Source organism: Erythranthe guttata, chromosome 8, assembly GCF_056151865.1.
Source record: "Erythranthe guttata isolate IM_541 chromosome 8, IM_541, whole genome shotgun sequence".
Classification (NCBI taxonomy): Eukaryota; Viridiplantae; Streptophyta; class Magnoliopsida; order Lamiales; family Phrymaceae; genus Erythranthe; species Erythranthe guttata.
In genome coordinates, this window is record NC_142540.1 from 7,313,902 (window position 1) to 7,333,424 (window position 19,523).

At 36.8% G+C, this 19,523-nt stretch overlaps 2 protein-coding genes across 2 annotated transcripts; one reads left to right on the forward strand and one right to left on the reverse strand.

The window, feature by feature from the left end:
* Positions 1-10,887: 10,887 nt before the first annotated feature.
* Positions 10,888-13,476, forward strand: LOC148768428 (uncharacterized). Its single transcript, XM_088821203.1, has one exon. It carries the CDS (start codon positions 10,888-10,890, stop codon positions 13,474-13,476), a length of 2,589 nt encoding a protein of 862 aa, XP_088677329.1.
* A 4,243-nt stretch (positions 13,477-17,719) lies between these two features.
* Positions 17,720-19,188, reverse strand: LOC148768429 (uncharacterized). Its single transcript, XM_088821116.1, has 2 exons — positions 18,611-19,188; positions 17,720-18,547 (listed from the first exon to the last, which is right to left on the reverse strand). The coding sequence occupies exons 1-2, from the start codon at positions 19,010-19,012 to the stop codon at positions 17,768-17,770; spliced, it is 1,182 nt and encodes a 393-aa protein (XP_088677242.1). The 5' UTR covers positions 19,013-19,188; the 3' UTR covers positions 17,720-17,767.
* Positions 19,189-19,523: the final 335 nt, after the last annotated feature.

Below are 19,523 nucleotides of genomic sequence, written 5' to 3' on the forward strand. Positions count from 1 at the left end.
GTATTAGTATTGGTATTAATATTAGCATGAGTATTAGTATCAGTATCGGTATCGGTATCGGTATCAGTATTAATATCAGTATCAATATGTGTATGTGTATTAGTATTACTATCAATATTAATATCAGTAGTAGTATTAATATCAATATTATTACCATTATTATTATAATTATTAGTATTATTATTAGTATTCGAATTCATATTAGTCTTGGAGTATCAGCATTAGCATTAACATTAGCATTAGCATTAGCATTAGCATTAGCATTAGCATTAGTATTAGTATTAGTATTAGTATTAGTATTAGTATTCGTATTAGTATTAGAATTAATATTAGTATTAGTGTTCGTACTAGTATTGACGTAATAGTTTTAGCATTAAATATTCGTATTAGAATTGGCGTATTATTATTAATATTAGTGTTGATATTAATATTAGTATTACACTATTAGTATTAATCATCGTATTAATATTAGTATTATTAGTGTTGGTTTTAGTATTAATATTAGTATTGATATTAGTTTTATCAATCTTGGTTTTAGTATTAGTAGTAGTAGTGGTTGTTAGTGTTAATATTTGGGTGGTAGGCAATTGTAGAAAAAATGGGATTTTCTAGATAAAATTATCAAACAAACATGATCTCTGTTTTATGAATGGTATAAAACTGGAAATGAGTTTTGGAAATAGAAACAAACATCCCCTATGTGTTTATATTAAAAGTATTATAGAATAAAGTGTAAAAAAATCTAAAATTCAAAATACAAAATAGTCATGCACTTATATTAAAAGTAAAAGGGAGTCATGTGTATAAAACTGAAACCATAGGGGTCTAAGTGTTATTTACCCAATAATATAATCTTCCCGCTTAGAATAAAGTGCATATGTGGCAACCACTTAAATTCTTCTTTCATGGTTTTGAGCTCCAATTGGTATTTTTTAAAACCACTTGTGCAAGACCAAATTAAAAATTTTAATGTATAAATACTATAATATACTTACTTATTAAAAAATAGAAAATTCCAAATTTGCAAGACTAAAAATTCAAAAACATAAAAAACCCTATCACAAGACTTCAAACCACAAGACTAACTCTCATATTCTCTATCTTCCAAAAACCACAAGACCTTTCTCCTTCCTCCATAAACCCACAAAACCTAAACATTCAAAATTATCAAAACTCAACAAATCTTACAAAGATGGCAAGTATGGAGTTAGAAGACGTCAAAATAGAAGATTCTATGGTGGAAGAACCCAAGTAGGTATGCATTTATGGGTTTTTTTAGCTTGAATATCGTTTTTCCAAAAAAAATCTCGCGCAAACGAATTCGACATGTACAGGTTGAATTTTATGGGTAACAATCGACATTTAGATGTCGATTTTGAGGTATCAAATTCGACATTTGGCAATGTTGAAATTTGTGATATAAATTCGACATGTCAATGTCGATTTCTGCCTATGAAATTCGACGCTTAAGTGTCGATTTGTAGCATAGTTTTTCGACACCTTGGTGTCGATTTTTACCAATTTCAAATTTAATTTGTTTTTCCTCTTTTTTTGTAAGGTTTTACCAGTTTCAATTTTTTATCAGTTTCATGATTGTGAGCGGCGGGGCTGGCGGTGACAGCGATCGGTGGTGGAGCTTGGGCGGTGGAGCTTTGACGGCGGAGAAGGTGGGCGTAGATGGAGAAGGTGGGCGTATGTAGGGTTTGAGGAGGGGGGGAGGGGGTTGTTTGTTTTTTTAATTCACGCATCTATGTTTTTTTTTTCCTTTTGTTTTGTTTTTTTTTTTCCCCTCATTATTTGTATTTGGTCTTGCATGAGGAAAAAAAAACCAATTTAATTTATGGATATATTTGTCATTTTATCTTAATAAAATATAATTTTTTGGAATCTTTCTTTAATTTGGTCTTGCACAAGTGAAATTAGTATTGCATATAGTCACAGCCTATCTATTATCTCAAAGATGTCAACAGGTTTAACTGAGGTTGGAAGATTTCGTCATTAAATATATGCACTTGGTTATTTCTATGCTACATCGGGTGAATATTACACCGAGTATTTTTTTGCTGTTGATCTATATACATTAATATGGGTGTGTGTTTGTATGTATATGGATGGTAAATATACCCGATACATTTCATCGATGTAGCATATAATAAACCGCTCTGTGTCCTTAGGCACGCGCCCATATAACTACTAGGTATAAAACGACATTATTTAGATATGACGATGAAGCGGATAGCGGATACTAAAACAAATACAACCTTAACATCATTACAACTTAATATGCATGTTCTATTCACCACCAAGTAATAAATGTGTTGTGTTTTATTTGTTTAAAGAAAATGAGGAGATGGCAAATAGGTCAATAACAAGAGCATTTAATTAAAAAATAGCAAATGACAAATAGATCAATGACAAATGCATTTAATTAAAAAAAAGAATATCTAACTTTTTTATCTTTCAAATAAATTTAGCTTATTCAAACTTATTTACAAATAATAAAAACCCTTATATATATATATATATATATATTACCCTTAATTCCTTGGAATCCGGATTCAACTTCATTTTCATGATTTACACCCCAATTTAGCCCAATTTCACCAATTAACCAATTTTGACCGCCACTGCCGGAGATCGGCATTGAATTTTTTTTTTTTTGAAAACTTCCACTTTTTTTTTTGAATTTTTTTCTTTTTCCGGCAGGTTCACTGCCATTGACTTTTTTTCTTTTCTTCTGAAAACTTGTTTTTCTTACAAAAAAATATTTTAATTAATATTAATGTATTGGTTGCTGAATTACTGTCTCCAATAGTAATTTAACTGTCGGACACAATAGTTTAACTATCGGACACAGTAATATTACTGTCTAAGACAGTAATTTTACAGTATAAATAAATTTTATCATCTTGGCCTGCAATTGTGCTGTCTTCGACAGTTGTCCTCGACCGTAATATTACTGTCCCATGCAATAATATTATTGTTTGAGACACTAATATTAATAATATTGTTGTTCGGGAAAGTAATATTCATAATATTATTGTTCGAGATAGTAGTATTCAAAATATTATAGTTCGAGACAGTAGTATTAATATTACTGTTTGAGACATTCATATTAATAATATTACTGTTTTGGTATTCAATATTACTATCTCAGACAATAATTTTATTGTTAACACAGTAATTTAGAAAAAAAATTCAAAAAAAAAGAAAAAGAAAAAAGTCAGCGTCGGAGATCGGCGGTTGATCGACTGTAAATTTCAGAAAAAAAAAGTCAACGTTGGTATCTGGTCGGAATTTTTTTTTCAGAAAAAGTTTATTTTCTGAATTTTTTATAATTTTTTTTATGAAAATGGGGGTTAATGTGATATATTTGTTCAAATCCGTGGCCAATGTGCAATATTGATGAAGTTAGAGTATAATTGATGGAATTGATGAAAATTTTATTATGAAGGATATTTTAGAAAAAAAACATGAGGATTGGTTTATTTGCATGACTATTTTTTGTCTGGACCTATGTGCATTTAAGTCTCTTGTCATAGGCAATGTTTTGAAAACCGGACCGGACCGGCCGGTCCGACCGGTTCAACCGCGAACCGCCGCCATGTCCGGTCCGGTTAGATGTTAAAACCCAAAATGCTCAAAAAACCGGGTCAATCACTACAAATCCGGTTCAACCGGTATGAACCGGGTAACCCGGAAATCAACACGAAAAACCGGTTTTTAGCTAAAAAAAATGGCATCGTCGGATCTACGTCGTGGGTTACTGAATCTTGTCGAAAATGTTGCTGGTGAACGGATCTAGGTAGTATGTGACCCAATCCAAGTGTTAGCTGCCATAGCTATCCACCAAAGAAAAGAAAACGAAGAAGATGAAAATGAAAATGAAAAAAAGAATGAAAAAATAAGTGGGAAAATAAAGTAATGTTTGGGTGGAAATGGGAAGAATTAAGAATAAACAAGGAGGAAGAGAAGAAAAGAAAGACGGAAGAACAGAAGGCGATGTGGGGGGGGCTGTGCGTGAAAAGAAAGAAGGAAAGAAGAAAGAAGGGAGAGAGAGAGCCAGAGAGGAGAGAGGAAGGAGTGAAAGAAAATTAATAATTTTTTATTCTTGTTTTATAAAGTGATCAGAGAAGAATAAAGTATAAAAATAATAAAATATATAAATACATTATAATTGAGGTATTAAATAAATAAAATAATTATAAATAAAAAAATGTACGAAACCCGGTTGGACCCCGGTTGAACCGGTCCAACCGTGACCCGGTAGCTTGACCGGGTCGATGTCCGGTCCGGTTTTCAAAACATTGGTCATAGGCCTATTTACCATTTGCCCAGTGAAAATATACCTTCTTCATCAAAAAAAAAAAAAAAAACAATACCATACAAAAAATTATTTAAAACTTAAATAGAAATATAAAAACTATGCCTACCAATATTTGAGTATCATTGTTTACAATTTTTCTCTAAGTTGTTAAAAAAAAAAAGAATAAAAAGAAGAAAAAAAAAAAGAAAAAGGAAAAAAAGAAAGAAAAGGACAAGAAAATGTCGTTACATGGTAACTTAAGCAAGAAAAGCTAAACAATTACTTGACCATTTTATAAATTGAAATGAAACCTTGTCAAAATATCTCTCAATGTTGGTGCATGCATTCCATCACCAACGTTCCAAATGATGACCCTATACCATCTCGGGCACTATAATGCCTTCATTAGCCGAATGCACTCACCTGCTGGCGGTGGTTTCCACTCACTTGGATGCACTTCTTGTCTTGTGCAACTTGGCCCGAGTTTTTCACTGTAATACATCCCAGGGGCGGAACCAGGATTAAAATATAGGGGGGGCTAACTAAAATTTCGGGGTTCGGGACAGCGCCCCGAAAAAAAAATTAGGTTCACAAGATATAGCAAAAATAAGTTTATATTGATAATTTTTTAATTAAAATAGCATATATTATAGTTTTATCATATTTTAAGCATGACAAAATATAGCAAAAATAAGTTTATATTGATAATTTTTTAATTAAAATAGCATATATTATAGTTTTATCATATTTTAAGCATGACAAAAAAATCTTAATGTATTGCACTTAAATATTTTGGAGATTAATGGCATCATCTCATATTATTTTTAAGAGACACCGATAAAAAATTCCAAAATAAGTAAATATTCATAGATATTATATAAAATAATACAAATTTAACCATTTTATTAAATATTTTTATATTAGATATGATGTATACAAGTATAATTTATATAAGATTGTGGAGAAGAAACAAAAAAATTAAGAATTAAGACACATATTTACAAAAACTTTAGGGGGGTCAAAAGTAATATTCAAAAATTAAAATACCAAAATACCTAAAAAAATTTTTTTTTTTTTTATCTTGGGGGGGCAACAGCCCCCCCTGCCCCTTAAAAGATCCGCCCCTAATGTACGAATGACACCAACTAGTTAGCTCACATGGGCCATGGCTGAAGCGCCTCTTCGCCCCTGAAGTTCTTGTTTCAGCCCAATTCCAAGTTGAAAAGAACTCTTGATTATGAATGCTATCGAAAGGAACTTTCTTCCAAATCTCCACCACCCCGTTACATTTAAGGAGAACATGAATCGAAGTCTCAACCTCGCTCTTGAACACGTTACAAATAGGAGATTGACTTTTTTTCCTTGTAAACAGGTCAGCCTTGGTTGGTAAAACATTGGTTAGAAATAGGAGATTGACTTATTTCTTTCACATTAGTACAAGGAATATATGCAGATTACAAAATGTACAAAATAGGAAAGAAGTTACAATAAATTGGGCCAATACTTCCTCAATGTTTGAGGTTGAATTTTGGGCTGGTGGATTGTTCCCTAGATAACTTTGTAGCGGATGAACTTAATTTTTGAATTGACCTTGAGCTCTTTGGTACCCTTGGCCTTCTTGATTACCTTCATATTGGGCTTATGGTCTCCACCTTTGATTGTGGAATTGGCGATGTGCATTGTTGAGTGTATTGTTGACGTAGTTGAGTGATTCCATCTCTTGTTGGCATTGGAGTGAGTAGTGATTGCCCTGGCAAATTTCGCAGCATGGAGAATCCACTGCTTGGACTTGTTGTGCTGGATTTGCCTTGATGTGTTTGATAAAAAGCTAATTTTGTTGGGCAATTTGGACTACTTGAGCTTAAAGGATTGTGAGTATGTCTAGTTCTAAAACCACGGAACCTTCTTGACTTTATTGATTGTCCTTTCGTTTGATTTGGCAAAGCTGTTCTGCGCAATCTTATCTAACAAAATAAATGCATCATGAATTGATCGGCTGATGTAACAAATAATTTGTCAAAAAAATAAGTCAAGATATCACTACAACATTAATTTGGGGTCTATAAACAAATATATTAATTATTAAGTGATTTATTAAAATTTCATTCACAACAAAACAAAAAAAAATTATTGATCGTGAGAAATAAATTAAATCCACTTAAATAATTAACTAAAAATTTCCAACAATATCATGCTCGATCAGATTTGATTTAGAAAAAAAGTAAAAATAAAATGTGACAAATTGAAGTTGACAAGGGTTTCTCCATAGATTGTAATCAGTATTCAGTATTGACCGGGCCGATCTTAATTAAGCCTAGTTGTCCTTCTCTTTTCAACCAATTAACAGAAAACTATATAAACAAAACAAAGTTGACTTTTAGCAACGGTGACAACTAGCTAGCTAAATCATCAGTGTTTATTTAAACACACGTACTGGTAACTACCATAGATAAATAAAACCCCTTAATCTGGTGAGTCACTGGTGGCATTTCCAGGGATATTTCCTAGCCTTTTCTATTGGAAAGATGTTTTGGCGTAAAATAATGACGACTTTGGTTACTCGTGATAGACTAAACTTATTTAAACAATTGCGTGTTAGAAATAATTCGTATATGCATACAAATTCCAAGAACCAACATGCTTGAATCAAGAAGAATTATTAAAAAACGTAAACATAGAAACGTATCTTACATCATTAGTTAAATCTTCGAATTTTCATTGGATTTGGGACATGTCTTCGAAAGAATCCGCATTCTAACGATGAATTTTAGAAGAGATGGAATGATTAGGTTTGTTTGGGATCATGACCTTTATATAACTGTAAAAATCCAGTTATATTACAACTGTATTGATTCAACCCATCAATAAATCACAATTAAACTCTAACTGTCTCTATGCATTACCATAATTATAGTCTAATGACTACAAGTCCAACCATAGAATCTTTATTGTGTAAACAACATAAAATCCCCCGTGTTTTTTTTTCTTGTGTAAGACCCCATTGCGTTTCATTTCACTTTGCACGAAATTCCCTTTTCCATTAAAAATTAATGCCGTTAACTATAGAGGGGATTTTGGCAATTTTTTCATAACACAGGGAGATTTAATCCATATTTTCTACTTACAAGGGGATTTTATGGAAAAATAAATTTATTAGTTTAAATTTCATATTATTTTTTTAAATTAAGCCAAACACATTTATTCAGTTACAATATAAAAAATAGATATTTAACATGTGTGGTGAATGTTTAAAAAAAAAAATTATATGATATAATTTATTAATGTATATTTAAATTTTTTTATTTTTTTAAATATATAATTATTTTATTAAAATTATTATATATTTTTATTATTTATTTTTGATTAATTATATGTGAAAAGAACATAAATAATTTGAGAATTCGTTTCAATTTCCATCAGGATATTATTTTTTAGTTTCCATATTTTAAATTAATAGATGCATTTGACTTAATTTAAAAAAAAAATAATTTTAAATAAATAAATTAATTTTGCGTAGAATCCCTGCATGCACCAAATCTCTCTATATTAACCCAATATTTATTAAATCACAATTAATTTGTATTTTCTTTTAGATAACCATACATAGGGCTGGGACTGGGTTGGTTTTTATCCACCAACCGACACATTACCGACCATATTTTTAGGTGGATAATCAAATTTTAACCGACTCATAGGATCGGATCGAAAATTTCAACCAACCCATCTATAATGGGTCGGTTGGTGGTTTCTAATATTATCAAAAGTTGGTCGACCGATAATTATCAGTTATCCAACTATACTACTAAAATTTTATTAAAAATATAAAATATATGTCGTGTTTTCTTAAGTGGTTATTGAAATTATCAAAATAATTAGTATTTTAAATTTAAAACAATCAACAAAGGAAAAAAAAGATTGACCTAAATCTTCAACCAGTTTCTTTATGCCTAAGCTTCAACGAAAAGCCCAGAAAACTCCACTTAATTTCTTGTGCATGTTTGAAATTACTTTGAATTTCCTAATTATATTTTTTCGTTAAATTGTTATTAATTATTTTGAACTGATAAATGGTGATGGCACCGTGACAGTGCACAAAATGTGGATATTTTTACTCCAAAATTTGAATTTTTTTAAGTGAACTAGGTGGCGGGTGTAAACTATCAACCGATCCATTCCGAAACCAAATATTCGGTCGCCAACCATCAACCGACCCACAAAGATTGGATCGGCAACGGTTTTCAAATTTGAGCAAAAATGGTTTGAATTGGTCGGTTTTTAGGCTGGTAATCAACCGACCCAACCCAGTCCCAGCCCTAACCATACACATTGAATTCATACATGTGACATATATCACAATATATATATATATATATATAAGTGCGATATGCATGCACATATATATGTCATCTTCTACAGCATATTAATATACATTAGTTGATTGATCGAATCAGTTCAGGAAAAAAAAAAAAGAAAAAGAAAATGGAACAATTAGTTGATGCTCCCCAGGGTGAAGAAATTGATTTCTTGTACTCAGTAATAAGGCATCAGGACCCAGATTTTCTCCGGGCCTTTGATCAGAGACAGTTCGCCGACACGCCGCTGCACTTTGCCGCAGACAACGGGCGAACGCAGCTGGCGGTAGAGAAATCCAAAGGCTAATGCCCTCGTTGGGGAGAAAGATGAACCCAGATGGGTTGACAGCCGATGACCTGGCCCTCCACTACGCCGCGGAGACGGACGATGCTGATCTATTGGAAGAGTTTCTTCTGAGGTGCCCGAAATCGATCGAGGAATTGACGGCGCGTGGAGAGAGTGCCGTGCATTTGGCGGTCAAGTATGAGAAACTTGCGGCGTTTAGGGTTTAATTTGTTTGATTGGCTGGTTAAGACTGGTCGAACTGACATCTTGAGATGGAAGGACGGTAACGGCGATACTTTAGTGTTGTGCATCTTGCCTCATCCACCGATCAACCCCAGGTTTGACTTATTTATTCTCTATCACATTTACATGTTTTCCACACAAAAATTGGTCAACTTATACAGATAAACAGCTGAGATTTACGTATGAATATAATTTCTGAACTTTTAAACTTTTGCTGAAGAAATTAATTTATAAAAAAAAAAATAATAATAATAAATTCCACTTTTCTCCCCATTTACTTTGGCTCGGTATCACTTTACGCCCTTGTACTCTCGATTGCATCGATTTGCCCCTGTACTTGAAAACTTGTTTCAATGTGGCCGTTGCTTTTAGTCGTCATTTGACCTTAACACCGTTTGCTCTAAGCTCTGAAATTATAAAAACGCCATTGTAGACAAATAAAATTTAAGCCAATTAAATGGCTAAATTATATATGGAATAAAGTTTTATCCAATGGCATTTGTGTAATTATACATAGCCAAATGACCTAGATGCCAATTGAAGACCCGTATATATGCGGTCACATATATATTTTTATCAATTATATATTTTGGAATTTAATTAAATTAATTTATAATTTAAATAAATAATTGATATTAAATATATATTGGCCAATAAGATTATTTCTTTTCTCCCAAGTTATAAAGAGATAAATATCAATTAATTATTGGCCAATAGAATTGTTTCCTCTCTTCCAAGTTACAAGAGATAAATATCAATTTAAATTGGGCCAATCAAATCGCGCCACATCATCAGTGAGGCCCATCAAGGACTCTTATTCTACCACTATAAATAGGGACCCTCCCTTCACAATTCAAAACACACAACTGAAGAAGCAGAAACCGTAGGAGCAAAATTCTCTCTACAACTCAAGAAGCAAGGAAGAAGAATTCGTAGGAGGTAAGATTCTCTCTCTACATTCAAAGTGTTCTTCGTCAAATTCGAGGTGTTCTTGAGCAAATTCAAGGCATTCTTCATCAAATCCAGCGTTCGATCCGAGATAACGGTGCCAAACCTTCGGATTAACGTTAATCAATTCAAGTCAAGATCATTGGTAGATTAAAGGGCCAAATCCATCAAGAATTTCAAGTCAAATTTAGTCAAAGTTCAACGTTCGATCCGAGATTCAAGTCGCAAGACCCTTGGAAAACGTTATTCAAATCCAAAATCAAATCCGGAGAAGATCAAGTCAACGACCCGACTCCGAAAATTCAAGTCAACCATATATTCTTCTAGAGAGAAGAATCAGAGGATTAAAATAGAGATTGTAACCCGCAATTTATTTATTTTAATTCAATAAAATCGTCTTTGTTCAATTTTTCTTGTTTGTTTATATTGCAGATAAGAATTTGTTGTTACAAATTTTGGCACGCCCGGTGGGACCTCTCTACCTCTCATCTCTTCTCTCTCTCGAAGATCCTAGTAGCTGTTCTACGTTCACGATGAAGGCTGCTACTTCAAATTCATCAAGCATGGGCGTAGTTACAAGGAGTATGGCTAAGAAGCTGCAGACATCCTCCGAGACTAGCTCAACGCCCCAAATCATCGAAAAAGGCTCGTCACCTCTCGTCAACACAGGTGGAGGCGTGGAAGGATCTAGAGGAGAAGCTTCGTCATCCACGTCCCTTTCAGCATCAAACTACTCTGAGGTGGCTCCCGTCATGACGACACATGCTACGACCACGGAAGAGCAGATGGCGATCTTGACCAAGGCCATTGAAGGCCTAACAAAGCACATTCAAGAACAAGACTCCCAAATTGCGATGTTGCGAAACAAGGTTGACGGTAGTCACGACATGGGTAAACAAGGCGAAAATCACACCGAAGCTGAAACTTCTGCAAGGCGACATCCAATCGAAAGGGAGAAGAGCCCGGCTGAAGAATTCCAGATTTCGTCAGAGGGGTTGATTCCTATAGACCAATTGAAGGAGTTCATCATGGGGACTATCAAAGACAAATTCAATGAGGGTTCAAAACCGTCGTCAACATATACCAAGCCATACACTCTAAGAGTAGACGACTTGAAGATGCCAACTGGTTACCAACCCCCGATATTTCAGCAATTTGATGGCAAGGGTAACCCAAAACAGCATGTGGCACACTTTGTTGAAACTTGTAACAACGCCGGGACTTTCGGAGACTATCTCGTTAAACAATTCGTCCGATCATTGAAGGGGAATGCTTTCGATTGGTATACAGACCTAGAACCGAACTCAATTGACGGTTGGAGTCAGATGGAACAAGAGTTTTTGAATCGCTTCTACAGCACCCGAAGAACAGTAAGCATGATCGAGCTCACAAACTCTCGCCAGTGGAAAGAAGAGGCCGTCATTGACTATATTAACCGTTGGAGGAATTTAAGCCTGAATTGCAAGGACCGATTGTCAGAGGCTTCAGCTATCGAGATGTGCATTCAAGGAATGCAATGGGGACTCCGATATATCCTACAAGGGATTCAACCTAAGAGTTTTGAAGAGTTGGCCACTAGAGCGCACGACATGGAGTTGAGCATTATGGCTAGTGGAGTTGAGGGACCACCAGTTCAAGAGCCTCGACAGTTGAAAGAAAAACAGGACTTTCGGAAGGGGGGTAGAGTTTTCTCTAAGACCTCAAGCAAAGAATCTTTGGCAGTGAATGCGACCCCTATCAAATTTCAAGGAAAAGTGAACGGAAACAATGAGGAAAAACAAGATTTTTCCCAAGAAAGAAGAAGACTTACTCTAAAAGAAATGCAAGCAAGGGAATATCCATTCATCGACACTGATGTGGCTGGAATATTTGACGATTTGCTAGGTTTAAAACTTATCGAGTTGCCTGAAATGAAGCGCCCCGAAGAAGCTAACAAGACCGATGACCCAAAATACTGCAAGTATCATCGGTTGGTCGGACACCCAATTCATGATTGCATCGTATTCAAAGATAAAGTTATGCAGCTAGCTCGCCAAGGGAAGATATCACTTGAAGAGATCGGCGCCACTACAAATTTTATCGTCAGCACTTTTGAGTCCCTTGACATGACAACAACGAACGTACACGGAGGAGATGATGATTGTATCAACATCTCATGCAACACGATAAGTGAAAAGGAGACCGCTGCTAGTGGAACGACTCCGTCTCCAAATGAAGTTTGTACCGTGATTGGTAAATGCATGTCAACGATGACTTTCGCAGATGAAGATTTACTTCTTGGTTCCAAACCACACAATAGGCCATTGTTTGTTGCCGGCTACGCTCGTGAGCAGAAGGTGAATAGGATTTTAATCGATGGAGGTTCTGCAGTCAATATTTTGCCATTGCAGACTTTAAAGGAATTTGGAATCTCCACGGAGGAGCTCAAAACTAGTCGCTTGATGATCCAAGGATTTAATCAAGAAGGACAAAGGGCCCTTGGTATCATAAGGATAGAGTTGTTACTGGATGATATGTTGTCCACCGCACTATTCCATGTCATTGATGCAAGAACCTCATATCGCATGCTTCTCGGACGACCTTGGATACATGAGAATAGTGTGGTTCCTTCTTCTTGGCACCAATGTTTCAAGTATTGTCGAGACGGAGTAGTTAAAACAATACTCGCCGATGATAAACAGTTCACCGAGGCAGAAGCCCACTTTGCCGATGCTAAGTACTATCTTGATGATGAGAAGACGGTAAAGGCCAAAGAAATTCTACTAGTTGAAGAACCAAAGCGAAGAAATAATCAAGACAATGCTCCTTTAGCGTGTGAGGCTTTGAAAGATTTGATGTTTCCCCTAACACCAATTGACGAGAAGCGATCAACTTCTCAACCACCTAAAAGATCCGTTCATCCCACAGAAGGAACCCAAGAGGAATGCGAAGAATTCTCCGAGTCCCAAATGACAAAATGTTTTGGCCCAAATGCTTATAAACTCTTAGTGAAAGCTGGTTTCAACCCACGTGAAGATTCTACGCTAGGAAGACTTCCTGCCGAAGTTGTTGGAGAAAAGGTGCATGGCCTCAATACTACTCAGATAATGTTGAAAGAAAAGGGACATGCTATTCAAAGTCCTAGAGTTGGTCTTGGGTTTGTTCCACAAAAGCCAATTCGTATTGCTATCAATAGAGCTACCAGTAATTACATAATCGAAGATGAATTCTCATCAACAGACGATTTTCTTGAAAGTGGAACAAAAGTGAGAAGGACAAGGCTTACACCATCTGTCTTCGACAGACTTACGCCATCCGTCTTTGATAGGCTTGGACCACTTAGAGAGTGGGGGCATGAATAAGGCGACAAACGAGGGTTTGATAGACTTACGCCATCCGTCTTTGATAGGCTTGGACCACTTAGAAAGTGGGGGCATAACAGAAAGAACAAGCAAGATGTGGGTGTCTCTAATACTAAAATCACCAAAACACGAAGGATTCGAAGTACAATTCCATCTCGCATGAAACGGCGTACTTATTTGACCATATCATGTGGTGAAGAGTTGAAGGCTAAAATGCGAACTGTCGTCATTACAAGAATCCAAGACGACGAGGAAGATGACAGAGAAAGTGTGGCATCATCGTATCATATCACTTTAAGTGAAATAGACGTGATTGAGGAAGAAGACGCTGAAATTGCTCCACCCGAACTTGAAGGAGTCAAAGCCACCATCGATGAGTTAAAGGAAATTAATTTAGGAGATGCGGAGAATCCTCGACCAATCTACATTAGCGCTTTACTGGCTGTCAACGAAGAGGAGACTTATATTGAATTGTTGCACGAGTTCAAGGATGTGTTTGCATGGTGTTATAAAGAAATGCCCGGATTGGACCCAAAAGTGGCAATACATCATCTCTCCGTGAAGAAAGGAGCTCGCCCTGTGAAGCAAGGCCAACGTAGATTTAGACCTGAATTAGTCCCTGCAAATGAGGCTGAAGTGAATAAACTTATTGAGGTTGGTTTCATTCGAGAAGTCAAGTACCCAACATGGATTTCAAGTATTGTCCCTGTCAGAAAGAAGAATGGACAAATTCGTGTATGTGTTGACTTTAGAGATTTGAACGAAGCATGCCCTAAGGACGACTTTCCAATGCCAATAGCCGAACTAATGATTGATGCTACTACGGGCCACGAAGCATTATCATTTATGGATGGGTCATCAGGATACAATCAAATACGAATGGCGCCGAGAGACGAAGAATTAACAACCTTTCGCACTCCTAAGGGCATCTATTGCTATAAAGTGATGCCATTTGGCTTGAAAAATGCCGGTGCTACATACCAAAGAGCCATGCAGAAGATATTTGATGACATGCTCCATAAAGATGTTGAATGTTATGTGGATGACTTGGTAGTTAAATCCAAAAGAAAGGAAGATCATCTCCAAAATTTGAGAAAAGTCTTCGAGCGCTTGAGAAGGTACCAATTGAAGATGAATCCATTGAAATGTGCATTTGGTGTTACTTCGGGGAAGTTTCTTGGATTCGTAGTTCGTCACCGAGGCATAGAAACCGAACAAGCCAAGATTGATGCAATTTTAAAGATTCGCGAGCCTAGGAACATTCATGAGCTCAAAAGTTTGCAAGGAAAGTTGGCATACCTAAGAAGGTTCATTTCAAACTTAGCCGGTCGATGTCAACCATTCAGCCGACTGATGAAGAAAAATGTTCCCTTTGAATGGGATGAAGCTTGCACTAGTGCCTTTGAAAGTATAAAATCGTATTTAACGAAGCCTCCTGTGTTGATTGCACCAGTACCCGGACGATCGTTAATACTCTATATTGCTGCTCAAGATCGATCTGTCGGGGCTTTACTAGCCCAGGAGAATGATGATGGAAAAGAGAGCGCCTTATACTACTTGAGTAGAACAATGACACCAAATGAATTGAACTACTCGCCAATCGAAAAGACATGCTTAGCGCTCATTTTTGCAATTCAAAAGTTGAAGCATTATTTTCAAGCACATGTTGTCCGCCTAATCTCAAGGATGAATCCTCTAAAGTATGTCATGTCAAAACCCGTCCTATCCGACAGACTCGCAAGGTGGTACCTACAATTGCAGCAGTTTGACATAACATATATTCCACAAAAGGCTGTGAAAGGGCAAGTCCTAGCCGATTTCTTGGCAGATCATCCTATCCCTGCAGAGTGGGAGTTATCCGATGATCTACCCGATGAAGATGTTCTTGTGATTGAAGCTAGTCCTCCTTGGAAAATGTACTTTGATGGAGCTTCTCACAGAGAAGGAGCGGGCGCCGGAGTAGTATTTGTCACATCCAACGGCGAAGTGTTGCCTCACTCTTTTACCTTAACACAAAATTGCTCTAACAATGTTGCTGAATATCAAGCTCTTATCCTTGGGCTAGAAATGGCAGTTGATATAAAGCAACTAAATTTGGAGGTATATGGAGACTCCAAGTTGGTGATCAATCAAATACTCGGATCATACGAAGTTAAGAATCTCGATTTACTCCCTTATGTCGATTATGCTAAAAGACTTATCGGATACCTTGGTGATGTGACGATAGAACATGTGCCTAGAAATGATAACAAACAAGCGGATGCACTGGCAAAACTTGCTTCTACTTTAGCCATGCCCGAAGACGGAGCTCATATATCAATTTTCAAGAGGTGGGTCGTACCACCAATCGTTGAACATGGAGAAATTGAAGAAGACGAAACTCGAGTGGTTTACGTGTTTGAAATCGAGAAGGAAGATTGGCGTCAATCATTTGTGGATTACTTGAAGTACGAAAAGTTGCCTAATGATCCACGTCAAAGAGTTGATATACGACGTCGTGCGGCTCGTTTCATCTACTACAAAGATACACTTTACAGACGTTCATTTGATGGAGTCTTCTTGAGATGTTTAGGTGATGACGAAGCCGTTCAAGCCATGGAAGAAGCTCATTCCGGAATTTGCGGCACCCATCAGTCAGGACCCAAATTACATTTCCGAATAAAAAGAATGGGTTATTATTGGCCATCTATGGTAAAGTATTGCATGGAGTATGCCCAAAAATGTCAACCTTGTCAATTTCATGCAAACTTCATTCATCAACCGCCGGAGCCATTACACCCTACTGTTGCCTCATGGCCCTTTGATGCTTGGGGTTTGGATGTGGTTGGACCTATGACAAAGTCTTCCGCTGGACATCTCTATATCTTGGTAGCAACAGACTACTTTTCCAAATGGGCTGAAGCAGTGCCTCTTCGAGAAGTAAAGAAGGAGAACGTTGCCGATTTCATCCGCATCAACATCATCTACCGTTACGGAGTTCCTCGATATGTGATCACAGACAACGGAAAGCCATTCTGCAACGGTGTGATAGATAAACTTTGTGAAAAGTTTGGCTTCAAGCAAAGAAAGTCTTCAATGTACAACACTGCCGCCAATGGACTCGCCGAGGCCTTCAACAAGACTTTATGTAATTTGCTGAAGAAAGTGATCGCCAAGTCAAAACGCGATTGGCACGAAAGGATGGGAGAAGCTTTATGGGCTTATAGAACAACGTATAGAACACCTTCTCAAGCCACTCCATATGCGTTGGTGTACGGTGTGGAAGCGGTCTTGCCTCTTGAAAAACAAATTCCATCATTGAGGATAGCTATACAAGAAGAACTCACTCAAGAAGAAAATGCTTGTTTGCGTCTTGCAGAATTGGAAGCTCTTGACGAGAAAAGATTAGAGGCACAACAAAGTATTGAATGCTACCAAGCTCGTCTTTCTAGGGCGTTTAACAAGAAGGTGCGGCCAAGATCGTTTCAAGTTGGAGATTTGGTGCTTGCCGTAAGGAGGCCCATCATCGTCACTCATAAAACGGGAAATACATTTACTTCAAAGTGGGATGGTCCTTATGTCGTCAAAGAAGCATACACAAACGGAGCGTACAAGTTGGTTGCCGAAGATGGTTTAAGAATTGGTCCGATAAATGGAAAGTTCTTGAAGCGGTACTATGCATGAAGCGGAGGAGAAGGCTTCTGGCCCGCATGAGTTGAAACTGTGCACGGCTAAAAAAAAAAAAAAAAAAAATCTATCTTTTTTTTTTCCTTTGAACTACGTTATGACTTGATCCCATTCGGGGTACGTAGGCAGCTTAGATATTCTCTAAGTTCAGTCCTTTCCTAAAAAAAAAAAAAAAAAAAAAAAAAATTCTATTTTTTTTTCTTTGAACTACGTTATGACTTGATCCCATTCGGGGTACGTAGGCAGCTTGGATATTCTCTAAGTTCAGTCCTCTCCTAAAAAAAATCTATCTTTTTTTCTTTGAACTACGTTATGACTTGATCCCATTCGGGGTACGTAGGCAGCTTGGATATTCTCTAAGTTCAGTCCTCTCCTAAAAAAAAAAATCTATCTTTTTCTTTGAACTACGTTATGACTTGATCCCTTTCGGGGTACGTAGGCAGCTTAGATATTCTCTAAGTTCAGTCCTTTCCTACAAAAAAAAAAAAAATGTTGAAAAATACAAGTGCAGAATACTAAGGGAGCAAGATGGAAAAGGAGATTTTTTTTTTTATTTCATGAGTCATAAAAGTGCAATAAAAAAAAAAAAAAAAAAAAAAAAAAAAAGGAAAAATCTAAATCTAGCTCAAGCGAAAGGGTCTAAATCGTTCAACTTTCCTTTGGCATCTTCTAGAAGCTCGGCAGAGACGCGCAATTCTTCTACCAAATCATCACTTAAAGGGGATGTATTTTCAATGGCAACAATCTCTTCGTTAATCTCACGAATTTCAGTTTGAACAGTATGAAGGAGTTCTCGTTGTCGCTTTAATGATGATCTCAACTGTCCCACCCTCACCTTCAAAGCAGCACGCTCTTTCTTGACACTCTCCAAATCATTATTGGTGACTTGAACTTGAAGAGTCTCTTTGTGTTCTCTAGCTTGAGTAGTATGCAAACGATCTTTAGCCTCCTCTAATTGTCTTGATAGAATCTCTTTAGATGCCTTCTCAGAGTTCGACGACCTCACCTTATCATAAGCAGTCGCCTGGGAAAATAATGACTTCAATAATTCCTCTATGCAAGATATGTCGAAATCACCAAGATCCCTCATGGTTCCAAGAACTAATTGGACATCTTCTTGAATAGACGAAATGGAATCAATTGAAGTCCGTACTATCCTCACACGAAGATCTTGCCATAATTGGCGAAGAAAAACCCGTTTGTGATTTTTCAGGAAATTTTCACCCACAAAAACTGAACAAGCACCATTGTACGACCCTTTCGCGGTCTCTTTCATCTTGGATGTTCTGGCAGGCATCAAAGCAGCCGGCGACAAAGTTGCACCCATTGAGCAAGCCCTGGCAGTTAAGTGATGACTAGCTTGAGATTCCTCGCGATCATCAACGTTAATTATCTCGTTTTCCAACTAAAAAAAAATCATTAAGACAAAATAATAATAAAAAAAAAGGGGGAAAGTGTTAAGTGCAACCTTCTCAGCAAAAGTGTCATTTGTTCGAGAATGACTGTCCACACTGTTATCTATATGAAGATCTTGTGGTTTTGAAGATTGCGGGTCCCTCTTCGGCCTTTTCCAATGACGTTCTATGTGGCTATCGTCACTCTCATCCGATGGAGGTAGACCGTTCCTCTTCTTTATATCTCTAGGAGGGTTTTTGGTTTGGAGCACATTTTCGCGAGAAAGATTGCCGAGACTATTTCTTGCCTCATCTTCTTTGTCTTCAAGTGGAATCTTACTTAACTCCAAGTTCACCATACTCGCAACTTTATTTTCAAGATAAGTTCCGTAAGCTTCAGTCCACCATCTTTTATAGCCGTCCGTGTGAAACTTCCTTGGATTTTGATGAACGACGGAAAATATCACTTTAGACATGGACTCGAGCAAAACACATAGACGCCAATACAGAGTCCATCTATTAAAGAAGCCTCGCGAACGTCTTCATCAAGTACTCCCGGCACATCTTGATAAAACCCAAATTGACGGCTAAACCGATGAGGACTATATGGCTCAATAACGAAACGATTACCACGCCGCAAGGAGAGATAGCTCGAGCGAATGGTGATGAAATAATTTCTCTCGGACCCTTTTGTTGTTCCATCATCAACATATAAAGAAGACTCGCTCCTATGGATCGTGGTGCAAGTCCAAAACATAAGATCTCCTTTGTGAATCTGTTTGTGTTCATCCGCGGGAGTGTAGTATCTAGCGCTTCCTTCTCCGGAATAAGATATCATCTTTGGGCCATCGACGGCTACGCCTTGCAGAACTTGACAATGGGTCTTGAAATAAAGCGCCAACCAACTATAGACGAAGTGAATAGGAAACGGAGAGTTCTCTTGATGGGGTCTCAAGGATCTCGAAATCCTATTTATGCCGTTGAAGA